This window comes from Dama dama, chromosome 30, assembly GCF_033118175.1.
Source record: "Dama dama isolate Ldn47 chromosome 30, ASM3311817v1, whole genome shotgun sequence".
Classification (NCBI taxonomy): domain Eukaryota; kingdom Metazoa; phylum Chordata; class Mammalia; order Artiodactyla; family Cervidae; genus Dama; species Dama dama.
In genome coordinates, this window is record NC_083710.1 from 35,116,340 (window position 1) to 35,131,921 (window position 15,582).

The following is a 15,582-nucleotide window of genomic DNA, read 5'->3' on the forward strand; positions in this document are numbered from 1 at the left end:
GATGGGGATTCTATTCCGATATACCTGACTCGAAGCTCATGACATCTTTCCTCTAGAAGTTTAAGAGCTTTAATCTTAAAACTGAGCACAAATTCATTCCAATCAAATCCCCATTGCCTGGCATATCATTCTCCTAAATTCTTTGCTCCCAGTTTTGAAAAATTATAGTTTTGACTGGTAATCGAACATTACTGATGTTCATTATTTCTAAAACAATTCTTTTTCTTACTCAAATCTCTGTCATGAGATTTAGTCTCACTAGGTGGTTTAGTCGCTAAGTCGTTTCTGACTGTTGCGATCCCATGGTCTGTAGCCTGCCAGGCTCCTCTGCCCATGGGATTTTCCAGGCAAGAATACTGGAGTGGGTTGCCATTTCCTTCTCCAGGGGATCTTCCCAACCCAGGGATCAAACCCGGGTCTCCTGCATTGCAGGCAGATTCTTTACCGACTGAGCTATGAGGAAAGCCTAGAGATGAGACTAAATACTCTTAGGAATGTTGCACCTTCTGTGACTATTTCCTGAAAAATGAGTGCATATTTGTTCAGTGTTTATATTTCACCTAGTGCAGCTCATACTTTAAAAGAGCTGTCTAAAATTTAACTGCTTGAAATGAAAAGACCTAGATCTGGATCTTTACTGATCCTCATTTCAATCAAGGTTGGCCCCTCCTTAAAATACAACAACAACAGAGTTGCCTTCCAAACTGATGGAAACTGGTTCACTGTGGCCATTAACATCTTCCATGGCTTCTTCTCCACATTTTTGCCATTCACTAGAGGGATGAGATTGGGGAGGGTTTGGGAGGGAGGTCCAAGAGGGAGGGGATATATGTATACCTATAGCTAATTCACTTCGTTGTACGGCAGAAACACAATATTGCAAAGCAACCATGCCCCAATTAAAAATAAAAATAAAATCAGAACCTTTCAGCACTGTAAACAGAAAACACCATAGTACCTAATTAAAACAAGCAAAACTTTCTAGTCACCACTTATTATCTAGAGAATGCTATTTCTGTTCTCCAGTAGAAGTCAAGTCTTTATCACCACCTGCCAAAGGAGAAGACACCTTTCATCCTTTTAACTTCTATACTTCTCTCTTGTCATGAACTTCATTCGTTCATTTGATCCAATCAAGTCAAAATGGCCAGCCCCAAGTGTGCACCTTTGTAAATACAGTCCTGTCATCTAACCCTGGGTAGAATGTCTGTTCTGAGCAAGGGTGAGTCCTCTCCACGCCATCTCCTAAGATGCCGTGGATGTGATCATGTGTCAGATGCATGAGTATGAGTTGGTTCTGCTGCTGACTGGACTGATTCCACTACAGATCCTTAAGTGTGGGAAGATTGCTTGTTTTCACTTTGAGAGTCAGAAGGCACACTTACTTTCTTAGGTCTGTTTTTGTACTCAGGCTGAAAAAAAATTGACATGAATTAAGGGGAGAAATCCCTCTGGATTCATTAACTAGTTGAGGACATCTTATTTACCATCTCCTATGCGTCAGAAAAGAACAGCAGAGGGGCTGTCCTGAGACACAGATCATTGCTAAGCGCTGTCTGACAACATAAACCAAACTAGCCTCTCAAGAGGGTCCCTCGCCCGAGAAACAGACCTGAAAACTGCCTTGGTGCTTTTCTCTTCCCCTGTGTGTGTTTTTGCTGTTTTGCTGGCACTCAGCACGACTGTGGGTGTGTTAGCAATTACTGAGGCTCAGACAGGAACAGCCCGGCCTTATCTCCCTGGCTTCCCAATGTCACTAAATGCATTTTATTTTGAGATTCCTGGTGGTGCTTGGCAAAGATAAACAAAATCTTCCATCAGGAAACCTGTGAGCTATTTCCACAGGAAGTTTCAAATCACTAAAGTAAATAGAAACTCTCAACATGATCTCAATGGTGTTACTTCGGCCCTCTCGGGTCCTAACCGCGAGGATGAGACTTGGTAAATGCACGCCCGCCGGCTTTTGAGAAATGAGTGGATTGCAACCAGGGCATGAGGCTTCTGTCCTGGTATGTGTGTAAAAGTTGATGGCTGATGGTGTACTCCTCATGCTGGGAAAGTGACCCAAATATAAAAAGATGCTGAATTCGAGGGGCTATTTCTGACTCCTTATTGTTATGTTAAAAAAAAAAAATAAAGGACTGTCAGCTGCTTCTGCCTCTTCTGGCAAATTCTTAGGTTTTTTATTTTAAAAGCAGACAAACCCATGGTGTCTCCTCTCTCTCCCTTCATCGACGGCTTCATAAACCACTTCTACCCCCACCCCAGGTCCCAGGTTCCAGATGAATACTTTGGCATTTCTTCAGTCGTGACACTTTATAATAAAGCCAAAGCCCAGAAAAATCAGAAAAACAAGCAAAGTGAGGTTTAGGAAAGAGTTGATATGATATCTAATTTTGGACTATTGTCCCCTTAAGGTTTAAAGGTTTCTTTATAGCTTTGTGTGCAAAGGATAATAATAATAATAGCATAACATAGCGCTTTTCATCTTCAAAGTTCTTTGTGAAATGTTGGCGACAATTCTTTGCTCGAGTGCAGATATGCCACTAGTCACAAGCGATGGAAAGGTTTTGAGAGCAGGCCAGTTCAGGGCCAGGAACCAATGATTTTCTAAAGTTGTCTGGTGAGATGGTCCAAAAGGAGATGAAGGAACTGTCAGTGTAGAAACCAAATGATGGTCCAGGTTAAGAAAGCTGAGGAGGGAAGCTGTGAGGTGTGGCTAGAGGGGACAAGAGGATGGAAATGGTGGTTCGCTGGGGATGGACATCGGAGAAAATGCCTTTTAATGATGTAGTCCCTTTAGGAAACTGTGTAATGTTGTTTTCTTTTTTTAAGTGGATATATTGTATGTGTATTTGGTTCAAGAATTTTTCTTTCTTTTTTTTTTTTTTTGACCACACCTTGGCATACAGGATCTTAGCTCTCCTACCAGGGATCCAGCCCACTCCCCCTGCAGTGGAAGTGCACTGGACCACCAGTGTGTGTGTTAATTGCTCATCCGTGTCTGACTCTTTGCAACCCCATGGGCTGAAGCTCGTGAGGTTCCTCTGTCCATGGGATTCTCCAGGCAAGAACACTGGAGTGGGTTGCCATTCCCTTCTCCAGGGGATCTTCCCGTCCCAGGGATCGAACACGTGTCTCCTTGCGTTGCAGGCAGTCTGAGCCACTGGGGAAGCCAAAGAAGTCCCATAATATGTTTTTGAGAGCAAATCTGATTTAGAAACCATCCGTCCTCCACTCCGTGCACTCTGGCAACTTTCCTAAATTCGTTGTCCGCATTTTCAGAAGAACTCTTGCTCTTTTATGTTAAGTAGAAGTGAAGTGATGACCAAAGTGAAGTGAAAGTTGCTCAGTCGTGTCCGACTCTTTGCCACCCCATGGACTATACAGTCCATGCAATTCTCCAGGCCAGAATACTGGAGTGGGTAGCCTTTCCCTTCTTCAGGAGATCTTCCCAGTGCAGAGCTTGAATCCAGGTCTCCCACATTGCAGGCAGATTCTTTACCAGCTGAGCCATCAGGGAAGCCCAAGAATACTGGAGTGGGTAGCCTCTCTCTTCTCCAGCGGATCTTCCCAACCCAGGAATCGAATCAGGGTCTCCTGCATTGCAGGCGGATTCTTTACCAACTGAGCTATCAGGGAAGCCCCTAAGTTAAGTAGAACAATCACCATAAATAGGTACCTGGGCAGGATAGCTGGCTCCCTTTGGCCCCTCGGTGCCAGCAAAGAGCAGGGGAATGATGGGCCAGCAGCTAGGGAAGGATGCTGCCAGTCCAAAGTGTAGGATTAAAGTGTTGACAGGAGTCTCCTAGCTCCAGCCTGGGACTTCCTGTCTCCTTCACAACTTAGTTAAGTAAATTTGCCTATCAAAGCACCTGTGGTTTCTTTTCTAGCACAAACTCCTCTTAGATCTCTTCACTATCTTGCCCACTTACCAGGAGGAGTTCTGTACATGATAGAGCAATGGGTTGTCATCCCAAGTTATAAAAAAGCATTCCTCCAAGCAATGTTTGGTAAATAAACATAGCCTCCTAAGAACATCCTATTTTGCATTTCCTGCCTCACTTTGATGGAGCAAATTGAGTTGGTTCCTACCTGCCACATCTGATCAGTTCCCTTAAAAAAAAAAAAAAGATAAATACCATCCTTGTAATGCTGATGCTGAGACCATTTGTGCAGGGACAGTTCTTAAGATCCTTGACTATCTTGTGATGAGATACGGTCTCAGGTTGAGACACTGATTTTCTGATGAACTCAAGTCCTTTGTTCTTATCTTCCAGATGTGCCCCATGGATTTCAGGTGAGCTTAGACAAAATGCCTGTGGAAGGAGAGGACCTGAAGCTGTCTTGTACAGTGAACAAGTTCTTGTACAGAGACGTTACCTGGATTTTGCTGCGGACAGTGAACAACCGGACCATGCAACACAGCATCAGCAAGCCAAAGACAGCCGTCACGAAAGAGCACTCCGTGACGTTCCACCTCGTCATCAAGAACGCCTCCCTGGAAGACTCGGGCACCTATGCCTGCCGAGCTAGGAACATGTACACAGGGGAAGAAATCCTCCAGAAGAAAGAAGTGATCATTAGAGGTGAGCACTGCAACAAAAAGGCTGTTTTCTCTCGGATCTCCAAATTTAAAAGCACAAGGAATGATTGTACCACACAAAGTAATGTAAAACATTAAAGGACTCATTACCAAGTAACAGTTGTCTCATATCATCTTGATTTATTGTCACTGTTGCTCATTTTCCGGCTCAGAGGAGAAGCTCCTCCCAAAATGAGTTTGGCGATGATAGGAATAACAGTGAGCCCGCCTGGGGCCCCCACCTTGGGGCACCCCGTTTGGGCCAAAGGGGTCCGCCTTTGGGGTCCTCTCTGGGGCCGACCCAGTGCACGTTTGGATTTGGAGGTTCTGTTGTGTTTTGCTCTTTGCTGTCTTCTCCCGCCTAATAAACGACAACTGGGGACTGACCCTTTCCTTCCACTTTAATGCCCACCCCTTTTTATGTTGATGTTTCCAAGCTGCCAACCTGAATAATTTAAACAGATGCTGGTGTCTACCAAAGATGGACATGGATTGGTTCACTGGCCAGCCCAGAACGAGGGACACTTGAACTGGAGACTCTGTCGGACCTCTGCCGGATTTTATTTCCTGCTGTTGCTTCTGCTCTTTGACTTGTAAATAGCACCTGGATGATAGCAAGTTATAATGCTTATTTATTTGAAGATGCTTTTTTTTAATATGTTAAGCACATTAATTTTAAACTGGAGCATCTAAGATGGGCCCCAGAGGTGCAAGGTGTTGGGATCTTAAAGCTTTATCACAGTGTGAATTATAAAAGTCCACTCAGACCAAGCCCAGTTCTCTCCTGCGATCCCAGCAGTTAGTCAACTAGTCCAGTGGGCTCCCTCCTGCCCCTGAGTGGACCACATAGCCATTGACAACACCTGAACAAAAAGTGGATCACACCTTCATTTTCAATATTCTTGTTCCTGATTAAAGAACTTTACCCTGTTCGATGGATGCCATTCAACGGTGTACCATAATCAATTTATCAAGAAAATAAAGGCTATTGTGACCAGAGGTTTAATGCATTTTCCTAAACGTCAATCTCAAATTTGTCCATCAAAAAAAAAAGTCAACTTCCCTCATATGCAAATGTTAATAGGGTTTTTTTCCCCTGGGGATTAATGGCAAAATTACAGAAGCAGGACTCAAGAGTCACTTAAAAATGTATCCCATTTTCCAATCCAAACAGATTTGTAATCTCTTTGTTTTCAGCTTGCATTTGAGGGGAAAGTGACTTTTTCACCAATTTCATATGCATTGTTCTGTTGTTTTCATTTATGATTGATCATTGCCTGTGACTTGCCTGAACTACGGGAAAGCAAATTCTAATGACCAAAATAGCCAAGGCTGAGAGCAGCAGTGGCTGGACTGGGTAGTAAGTAGGAGGTGACAGCGTGACAGCTCCTGAGGCTTGGGAACTCACCAGACCGTTTCCTCCTTTAGGTAGCAGGCTCTGTCCCACGGCTAAACTTGTCTTTCACGTGGGAATTGCTTTTGTCAGATGTGAAGGAGTAAACAATAGCTTTTCCCCAGATTGCCACTTTCATGGAGCCCCAAATGCTTTGAAAACAATTAGCGACCTGGAAGTTGTCAGCCCAAAGGAAAGAATAATCAATTGTATCTGGAAATTTTACCTATGGCTCTTTCGCCTGGCGAATTGTTCATTATAAGTCAGTGTTCCTCCAGGAAACAGTGCCTTCGTGCCATAGGACTTGGGGGAGGGGGGGCACTCGGTTTTTTTTTAATAAAGCTGAAAAAGCAAATGAAAAAAACGTGGTGAATTGGACATGCAGAACCAATCATTTCCCGGGTAGGGGAAGGACATAGTATTTTACAAAGGATGATGTCAAGAATTCCTTAGAGTAATGAATCCTTCCAGAGAGTTTCAAAAAGAAAAAATATGATTGGGTGGGTTTTGACTTTTGTCCATTTGTCTTCTGGGTGTGGCATAAGGGTCGGGGAGGAGAACAAGAAAGAACAAGGAGCCTGCTGTGGAGAATGACTGAGATGGAGTAGAGGGTGTGAGGCTGGTTCCTCAGGCCCCTTTCCAGATGGAGAAGAGAAACCACTTATTTATGGGACCCGGCAGACCTCTGGGGTGCAGATGCTGGGAGGAAAAGGACCTGGTCGGGTGCTATCTTTGGCTACTGATGACCAGCAGAAATATTCTGTTCATCCTGGTTTTCTCCATTTGAAGGGATCTTCTCACCTTCGTTAAATTTTGGAAAGTAGCTATCTATTTCCATCAAATAACTCAGGTTTAAAAATATGGGTGCAATGTACCTTTTCTCTATTTAAAAATGCTGAAATAGATGACTATAAAGTGGGGATTGATTTAAAAAAAAAAAAAAGATTCCTTGGTTGATTTAGACCATTTAGAAACTTGCCAAAAATGAGACTTTGCACCTAGGAGAACTTTTTTTTTTTTTCAAACATGGGTACAGAGAGAAAAATCCTCATACTGTATGTTTCAGAAATATTGATATGAACTCTATTTAACTGAGAGTCCTCTGTTCATTCTTCAGTCTTTGTGCCACTTCTCATCTGATGTTCGTGTAGTACAAAGAGGGCTTTGGGGAGCTGTGCGTGACGTTTATGTTCAAACGTTCTCTTTAATTTAAGCATTGTTTTCAGACACACCTGTCAGGGAAGCCAAATCCTGTCTGTGCTCTTGATAGTTCCAGTTTGTAGCCATGAAAATAATCTGGGTGTGATGGGCAGTATATTCAGGCTTCCTTTTTATAATAAGACCTATGGGTAATGATGAATTGTTTTTTCATGTTTAGTGCCTGGGAAATAGTAAATGTGCTAGAAGAAGCCACTACAAGTATAACCCAGTGAACTGGGTCTGTTCTGGGTTTTAAATGAGCTGTGTCACACTTGGCTGTAAAATATGTGAAATGGTAATATGATGCTGTTCTTTATTATCTTGTCATGTTTCATTGATATGTCTGGGGTCTTGACTGTGTAAAAAAAACGTCAAAATTGTAATGATTGAGCATGTAAAACTTATCAAAGTGGAAGAATTTGATACATGGCTGCATTTTCAGTTAGGAAAAGCTACTTGACAGAGCGGACAGAATGTAAACCCAGAAATGTTAAAATGGGTCTGCACGACAGGCTAGGGGAACTACACTAAAACAGGTCAAAGGATGGTTGCTGTTATGCATTTCACACTCTATTTGAAGAGTCGATACATTAGCACTCCTTCAGTTCCTTTTGCCTTCAGATTTCATTTTGTTATAAAATGAGAAAAGACTAATGATAAGCTATGGAAATCCAAACTGAATGAGAAATCTGTTTCTTCTAACAGACAGTCACCCTGCCATGTCATGCTATATCAACATGTTATCAGAGTCATATAATAACATACTTTTTAACCTGAGATTTCTCAACTGCTCTAATTGTTGTAACCATGCATTCCGGGAAACAAACTCACTCAGAAGGACAATGGAGATAGTGAAGTGCAGTTTATTACACCGTTGGGCCCAAGGCAGAGTCTCTTCTTAGCCAAGGACCCCAACCAGTTTTTGTGAAAACCTTATATACCCTAAGTGTACATGCCCAAACCCACCTACCCAAATGCCCTGAAACTAGTCTGAATAAAGAAAGAGAAAGATACAATCATAGTTAACCCGTGATTCATATGCCTTAAGCCTAGGTAGTTAACAGACAATTATCAATAGGCCTGTGGTCATACCCCAAAAAGCATAATAGAATTTATGATTCTATTTGGTTACACAGATAATTAGGGTGTTCTTTTAGGCAATGGAGAGTCTAGGTATGAGCCCTGGGGCTCTTCCTTCCTGGGGGCCTGGTTTTCCAGTTGGTGTGTTGTTTCCATAGATACTGGGCAGATAGCTCAAAGTCCACAGTCCAGCCCAGGATGGTGTCCTGCTTTCAAGATGGAGCCTGTTCTGTCTGTTTCCTCCTACATAATGAATGCTCATACAGAGAGTCTCCCTGCAGGAATAAAAACAGAAAGGAGTGGGGACTCAGCAGAGTCCTGCAGGGACATGGAATCAAAGCCATTCATTGCAAGGTGTCATCTCTTAGAGCGTTGTGGGTCAGGAAGATCCACTGGAGAAGGGATAGGCTAACCCACTCCAGTATTCTTGGGCTTCTCTGGCGGCTCAGACGGTAAGGAATCCGCCTACAATGAGGGAGACCTTCAATCCCTGGGTCAGGAAGATCCCCTGGAGGAGGGCATGGCAACCCACTCCAGTATTCTAGCCTGGAGAATTCCGGCGGGCAACAGTCCGTGGGGTCACAGAGAGTGGGACACGACTGAGCGACTAAGCGCATACACATACAAGCTGCTTTCACAGTGTTAGTTCAATGAGAGGAGGATATCAGAAATGGGAGAGTCAGCTCAGAAACCAGTCACACAGAATGTGTGAATGATGCCAGAACTCTTTTGATTTATCTTCCCAGATGGGCAACGACTGGTGAGGAGGATGGTTTGAGACAATGGGAAAGATTATAGGAGCCAATTTTATCCTTCTGTCTTGGAAGCTTGACTTACCAATCCAGCACCTGTCCAACTAGAATGTATACACATCAGCAGGACTGACTCCATTAAAATAGAGATGCTGTACTCACGGGGCCTTGGGGTACTGCTGTTTTCTGTGTGGGATTTTAGTGTCATAATGTATTGCCTCCTAATGTATTAAGTTCATTTTGTTGTACTATATTGGTTGGCATTTTATTAAAATAAATTGTATTGTATCATATTTGTATGTTTTAAGAGAAAGTAATATAAAATACAATATTTGTGCTATTATATAGTACAAAAACTACACATCTGTGCCTCTGTCTCTTGAATTAATCCTTTGGTCGTTTGCATTGGGGAAGGGATTGGAGAAAGGAAACACTCCTAATAAAAAGTTTTCAAAGTTCAAGAAATTCTCCTGTTTGGTCTGCCACCTTACAGTTTAGGTTACTGACTGCTGAGAGACACAAGCATGCCCTCCCGTGTTAGTAAGATGCAAAAATGCAAAGTTTGATTAGCTCATCACTATCATGTGAATAAAACACAAAAATGCAAAATTCAGTTAGCTCATCACTGTAACTCCCTGCATATATGTAAAAATTCACTACCAGCCATATCCCAAATCATGTCCGTTTCCTTTTTAGTTCCTAAAATATCATGCAAAAATCTGTAAATTTTAGAAAAAAAAGCTTCTCTCAAAGAAAGGAAGGAAACTAGCTGGCCAGGCAAAAACCTTGATACTGAAATCTAAAAATACAGAACTGAGTTCTTGATTTTCCTCTGTGTTCTAACAGATTTCAGTTTATTGTAGTAACTTAAGAAGAAGCGGTAGGCTAACCACAGAGGAAAAATGGAGGGAACAAAATATGAATGAACACTTACAGTTGAGTTTTGCTGTTTTTCTATTTCAAAGTGTCAATATGCATATATAATGAAAGAATGAGACCTACCAGTAATAACAATTCCCTTTCTTTATCCACTAGATCAGGAAGCACCCTACCTTCTGCGAAACCTCAGTGACCGCACAGTAGCCATCAGCAGTTCAACGACTCTAGATTGTCATGCTAATGGTGTCCCAGAGCCTCAGATAACCTGGTTTAAAAACAACCACAAAATACAGCAAGAACCTGGTAAGAGACTTTTTTCCTTGAGTTTCCTCTTTCTCCTCAGCCTCCTACAATCCCTATGACTTTCTTCCAGGATGTCTAGAACTGTTGATAGAATTGCAAAAATCATATTTGAGCTCTGATTCATGGTTTAGCTACTTCCAGGGAAGGATACTGAAGTCAGTTCTTATATAGACCATATTACTAACCCCGTAGAGCCTTCCGGAGTCTGCTTTAAATCAGGCATTCAGGGGATTTCCTGGTGGTCGAGTGGTTAGGACTCAGCTTTCACTGCCTGGGGGCCTGGGTTTGATTCCCTGGGTCTGGGAGCTAAGATCCCACAAGCTGCCAAAAACAATGAAAATAAAAAACTGTGCATTCAGAAAATGGTTTAAGAGCCACTCAGAAAATGTTTCAGTTCATCTGGACAACAGGGAAAAGTGAGGAATTAGTTCGTCCAAGTTGAGGTAAAGCAGAGCTTTGAATGCCTGGCATAGTAGAAGTTCAGAGTAGATTTATAACTCCTTAGTTCACTGATACCGATTTCAATGATTTGGTTTAAAAAAATATTTAAAATTATATTTTGGAATACTGATTAAAAAAAAAACATTTAAACTGATGGTCATGTGTTGATCTTCTTTCAACAAAAAAAAAACTAGACTTAAATCCACAAGTATAAACATTATCTGTTGTATGTCTCTTATTTAAGATTTATAAGGATTTTTTTGTGTGCACCATTTTTTTTCAGTCTTTATTGAATTTGTTACAATATTCCTTCTGTTTCTTTTTTTTTATGTTTTGGTTTTTTGGCCACGAGTCATGTGTGATCTTAGCTTTCCAGCCAGGGCTCAAACCAATCCCCCGGCTTTGGAAGTACAGTCTTAACCACTGGACTGCCAGGGAAGTCCCTTAAATAAAATTAAAATGAACTTATTTCTAATTTTGACTAGTAATTACATTTATAGTAAAGATAAACTTGCCATTTATTTGCAACATCCCAACAACCTAATTCAAATATCAGCAATGTGGAATCCTCCTTCCATGTGAATCCTCTACTCAAAATGAAATCTGTTTGTGTCTGATGCACAGAAAAAGGTTCTGGTAGAACGTCGCCGATTTTAAGATATCTACAAATATCTTAGGCCGGACACCAAGCAGGTCCAAAACTGATCACATCGCATGATTCTTCTCCTCTTGTATAGACACCATGTATCCATCATCCACACCAAAGGTGGTCTCCCTTCTTCGCCCTCTTCCTCTGGTCCATCAGGCTGGGCAGGTTGTACAAAATATGAACTGTTTCTGCTTCCCTCTTGTCAGTCTCTTGGTTCAGGTGCTCACTACCTACTCCTTGGACATCTGCAGGCGTCTCCTAACTGGTCTCCCTACCTCTCTTCTCTCTTTGCATCTTTTTGCCACCCAGTTGCCTAAAATGTCACATCTCTGTTCCAAGTCCTCCGCTGGCTCTCCATCGCAAGACCAAGTTCTAGCATCTGACAAGGAAGGCCCTCCACAGTGGTCCCTGCCTGCTCCATACAGCTGTGTGCTCCCCTGCCTTGAACTCTACATTCTAGCAATTGCCACGCTCTTGCAGATCACGGCATGTGTTACGCTGCTTCAAACTCTATGCTTTGTTTGCTCCTGTGTCCCCTCTGCCTGGCATGTCTTCATGGAAGACTGACCCATCCCTTCAGATGCAGATTGGGTATTTTTGCACCAGAAAGCCTTACTCAACCCCTGCAAAGAGAAGGCAGATCCTCCAAGAGTCTTTATTATCCAGGAGTATTTCTGTTCTCTTACTGAGCCATTTTATAGTCATCAGTTCATGTGAGTCTGTATTATCTACGCATATTGCTACTGTCCTCTTCCTGTACTATATCATGCTGTCCTCCTCTATGTTTATCATCATATCATGCCCTCGTCCTGAAGACAGTGTATTTCATGTTATATGTATCTTGTCTTTTTGTCCTCCAAACCTGTCGGAGCGGTTGGCAATCCATAAATGCTCCATGAATGAATGAATGGAGTTATTTTCGACAAATCTCATTCTATCCTTAGCAAGCTCACTTGATAGCACAAATGCCTAGACTTTGGGTGATGGGGAGAGAGGCTTTATCATAGCATTTTTAAAGCTAAATGGACTTTTGGACTGTCTTGAGTTCCATTTGGAGAATAGAAAATGTAGGTGCAAAGAGGCAAAGTGACACGCTACTGAGAAGGATAGTTTCACGTATACATCACCATGTGTAAAATTAGATTAACCAGTGGGACTTTGCTGTATGATGCAGGGAGCTCAAATTTGGTGCTCTGTGACAGCCTGGAGGGGTGGGACGGGCTGGGAGGTGGGAGGGAAGTTTAAGAGGGAGGGGACACACATGTAACTGACTGATACATGTTGATATAGGGCAGAAACCAACACAATATTGTAAAGCAGTTATCCTCCAATTAAAAAAAATCTTTTTTTGAAAAGAAAAAGGATAGTTTCAGAAAAAATTCATCCCTTGCAGTGTTCTAACAAAATAAAAGGATGAATGGAATATGTGAATAAGCAAGCAACTTGGGAAGCAATGTCTGTATAGGCTCTCCTTAGAGATTCGGAGTTCACATTAGTATTTTATTAAGGACCCAAAAAAGTCCTATACTGAAGAAATCAGGTAGGATTGTGGTTTCAAGTTCTGTGTTCACCAAAGTGACTTGATCACAAAATATATTTCATATTTTATGAAATGTTATTATGAGATGTTGGATGATTCTCTGAAAGTAGTGAATTTGACTTAAATTCAGTTTTCATATTTTGGATGTGGGTTAGAGTCGAACTAATTTGAAAGCCCACAACCATTCTGGAATTAGAGGAGAGACAAGAAGTTAGTAGAAACAGAAAATATTGAGATTTTGAGAGGGTTTGAACCTCCTGGGTCAGAGAATTTGGGAAACTTGCTTATCCTTACTCTCTGAGCCTCTGTTTCCTTATTCATAAAATTGAGATAATACCTACCACATAGGAGTGTAGTATGGTTTAAATGAGTTAATATAACTAAGTTGACCTACAGTCATGGCTTACTACCTTCCCATACACCTCATTTATACAGAAATTGGCCCATGAGTTGTCAGAATTTATTGAATGGTATCAAAGGGTTAATTAATGTCATCTCAAAAGTCAAATGACTAACAAAAATATATTCCTCACAACTGTTTCTGACCTTCCGAGGGCCAAAAGAAGAATGTCTATCAGTATAAAGAGTCTTATATAAATTATATGAAATCTTTCCTAAATACCATTCTAATATGCTATTGGGGTGGTGAGTTAGTCGCTCAGTCATGTCTGACCCATTGTGACTCCATGGACTATAGCCTACCAGGCTCCTCTGTCCATGGGATTCTCCAGGCAAGAATACTGGAGTGGGTTGCTATGCCCTCCTCCAGGGGATCTTCCCGACCCAGGGATCGAACCTGCGTTTCCTGCATTATAGATGGTCTCCTGCATTGCAGGCAAATGCTTTGCTGCAGAGCCGCCAGGGAAGCCCAATATGCTATTATCAGCATTTATTGAGTTCGGCTACACTATGTTGTCGACTTTCTGTCTCTCTTCCCTTTATTCACACTTTAAAACTGCTATAACTTTTTGGAGAGGAATTTCTTAACTTTTCTGGAGATAATCTCTTGCTTACATGTATATGGTATTTGTAAAGTTTCATATGTAAGATTCCCATTTGAGGCAGCAAATTCAACAGCCAGTGCAACACACTCTATGACTGTGACCCTTTTGTCCATGTGGATAGATAAGTGAAGATCACCGATAACCAGAGTGAACATCCTTGACTCACTGTTTGTTCCAAAGCTGATATCAAAAAACATCAAGATCACTGGCTGAAAAAGACTTGAGAACTAGTCCATCATATCCTAAGGCTTTGAAAGCGCGACTGAGTTTTAGTAACCTGAGAATAAACTGTACTCCTGTTAAACACTTGAGATGCCTCTTTTTATACCAGGCCTGGCAACTCAGAAAGAACTCATATTCCGAGAACATTTTGGTGACTTTGGATCACTGACAGGATCCAGCCCATTATCACTGTTTTTTGTTAAATGACAACTTACTTGATTCCAAAAACAACAGAGAGTTAAGGCTCTAGACAAGTGGGGATGAAATAGCTGGTAAGAGAAATTAGGGGAGGGAAACTTCTTCCCAAAGCACGAAGCCCAGTGAAGTGTATTTCCAGGGGACGGGAGGCCCTCTCCCTGGGGTACCCACAGGGCGGGCTTCCTACTGCCAACTGCACAACCCAGCACAACCGCGGGCTTCGCCGGGCCTCGAAGGCACAAGCCCAGCCTGCGAACTTCCATCTACCCCCACGGCCCCCTGACGGCCTACCCTGGCTCCCTAACCTAGAGGGCTCCCCCAGCCTCTGGCCACCGGGGCCCCCTTTCACATTCTAGGGCACACATCATGCTGCGTTCTCTCTGATGTCGAGTTTATTTACAGCCCAGGCCACGTCGTCGAGCGCGTCACTCAGCTGTTTTCTCGTTTCATGTGTGACTGTTAAAACCTTTGAAGATATGCTATCTTTATAGGCCTTCCTTATCAAAAATAATAATAAAAATGTACTGAGCGCTCACCAGATACCCAAGGAGCTGTTAAGAGTTTACGAAAGTCTCATTTACCCTCCACGGCTGTCGACCGGCATCTGAGGCAGATGCCGTTATCAGCCGCATTTCCAGATCTGTTTTGACTTGACACCCTCTTGTTAGGCGCCCGGTCCTCGTTGAAGCCCCTTACTAACATTGCTTTGTTTACTCCTCCTACCAGTTCTATGGGGTTTGCTAAATTATCATGCCTGTTTGACGAGCTAACGGATGAGGAAGCGGAAACATGGGAGAAATGAGTGGGTGGTAGGGTTAGTGGGTAGCAGACCGAGTTTAAACCAGAAGAGCAACCCTGACACCCAGGCCCTGGATACAGATACACCATGTGGAGCTAAACGCTAGTTCCCACCACTCAGAAGAAAATAGACAGACACTAGTTTTAAATGACCTTGCGGGCATTGAAAACAAGGAAGATTTTCTCATTTCCAATTCTTAGAGTTTAAGCTTCCTAAAAACTTCACTGAATTTTTAAAATTTATTTTTTAATGTAAAGCATATTAAAACCATTTGAAGCATTTTTTTTAAGTGGACATGGCATATATAAAATTAAAAATTCTTTTGAACCAAAATCCAGTTACTTTTAAATCTCAAAATGTCCAAAATTCATTCTGTATCAGCCTTACAGTCTTTTTACTCACATAATAAACGTCATTAAGGCTCTGGTTTGTGTCTGGTGCTGTGCTAAGCTCTGTGAATACAGCGCTGAACAAGAAAATGAAAATCTGAATAAGCACATATCTAATATAATAGTGTGTTTGAGTGAATACAACTTC

The 15,582-nt window shown here is 42.1% G+C and overlaps 1 protein-coding gene across 2 annotated transcripts in view; it reads left to right on the forward strand.

Annotated features, from left to right (window-relative positions):
- FLT1 (fms related receptor tyrosine kinase 1) overlaps positions 1–15,582 on the forward strand; it is a 200,122-nt gene that overhangs the window by 107,936 nt on the left and 76,604 nt on the right. For both annotated transcript variants that reach the window (XM_061133717.1, XM_061133718.1), the window contains exons 13-14: positions 4,281–4,589; positions 10,046–10,192. In XM_061133717.1, the coding sequence (XP_060989700.1) occupies positions 4,281–4,589; positions 10,046–10,192 (456 nt within the window). The remainder of the gene's footprint in view (positions 1–4,280; positions 4,590–10,045; positions 10,193–15,582) is intronic.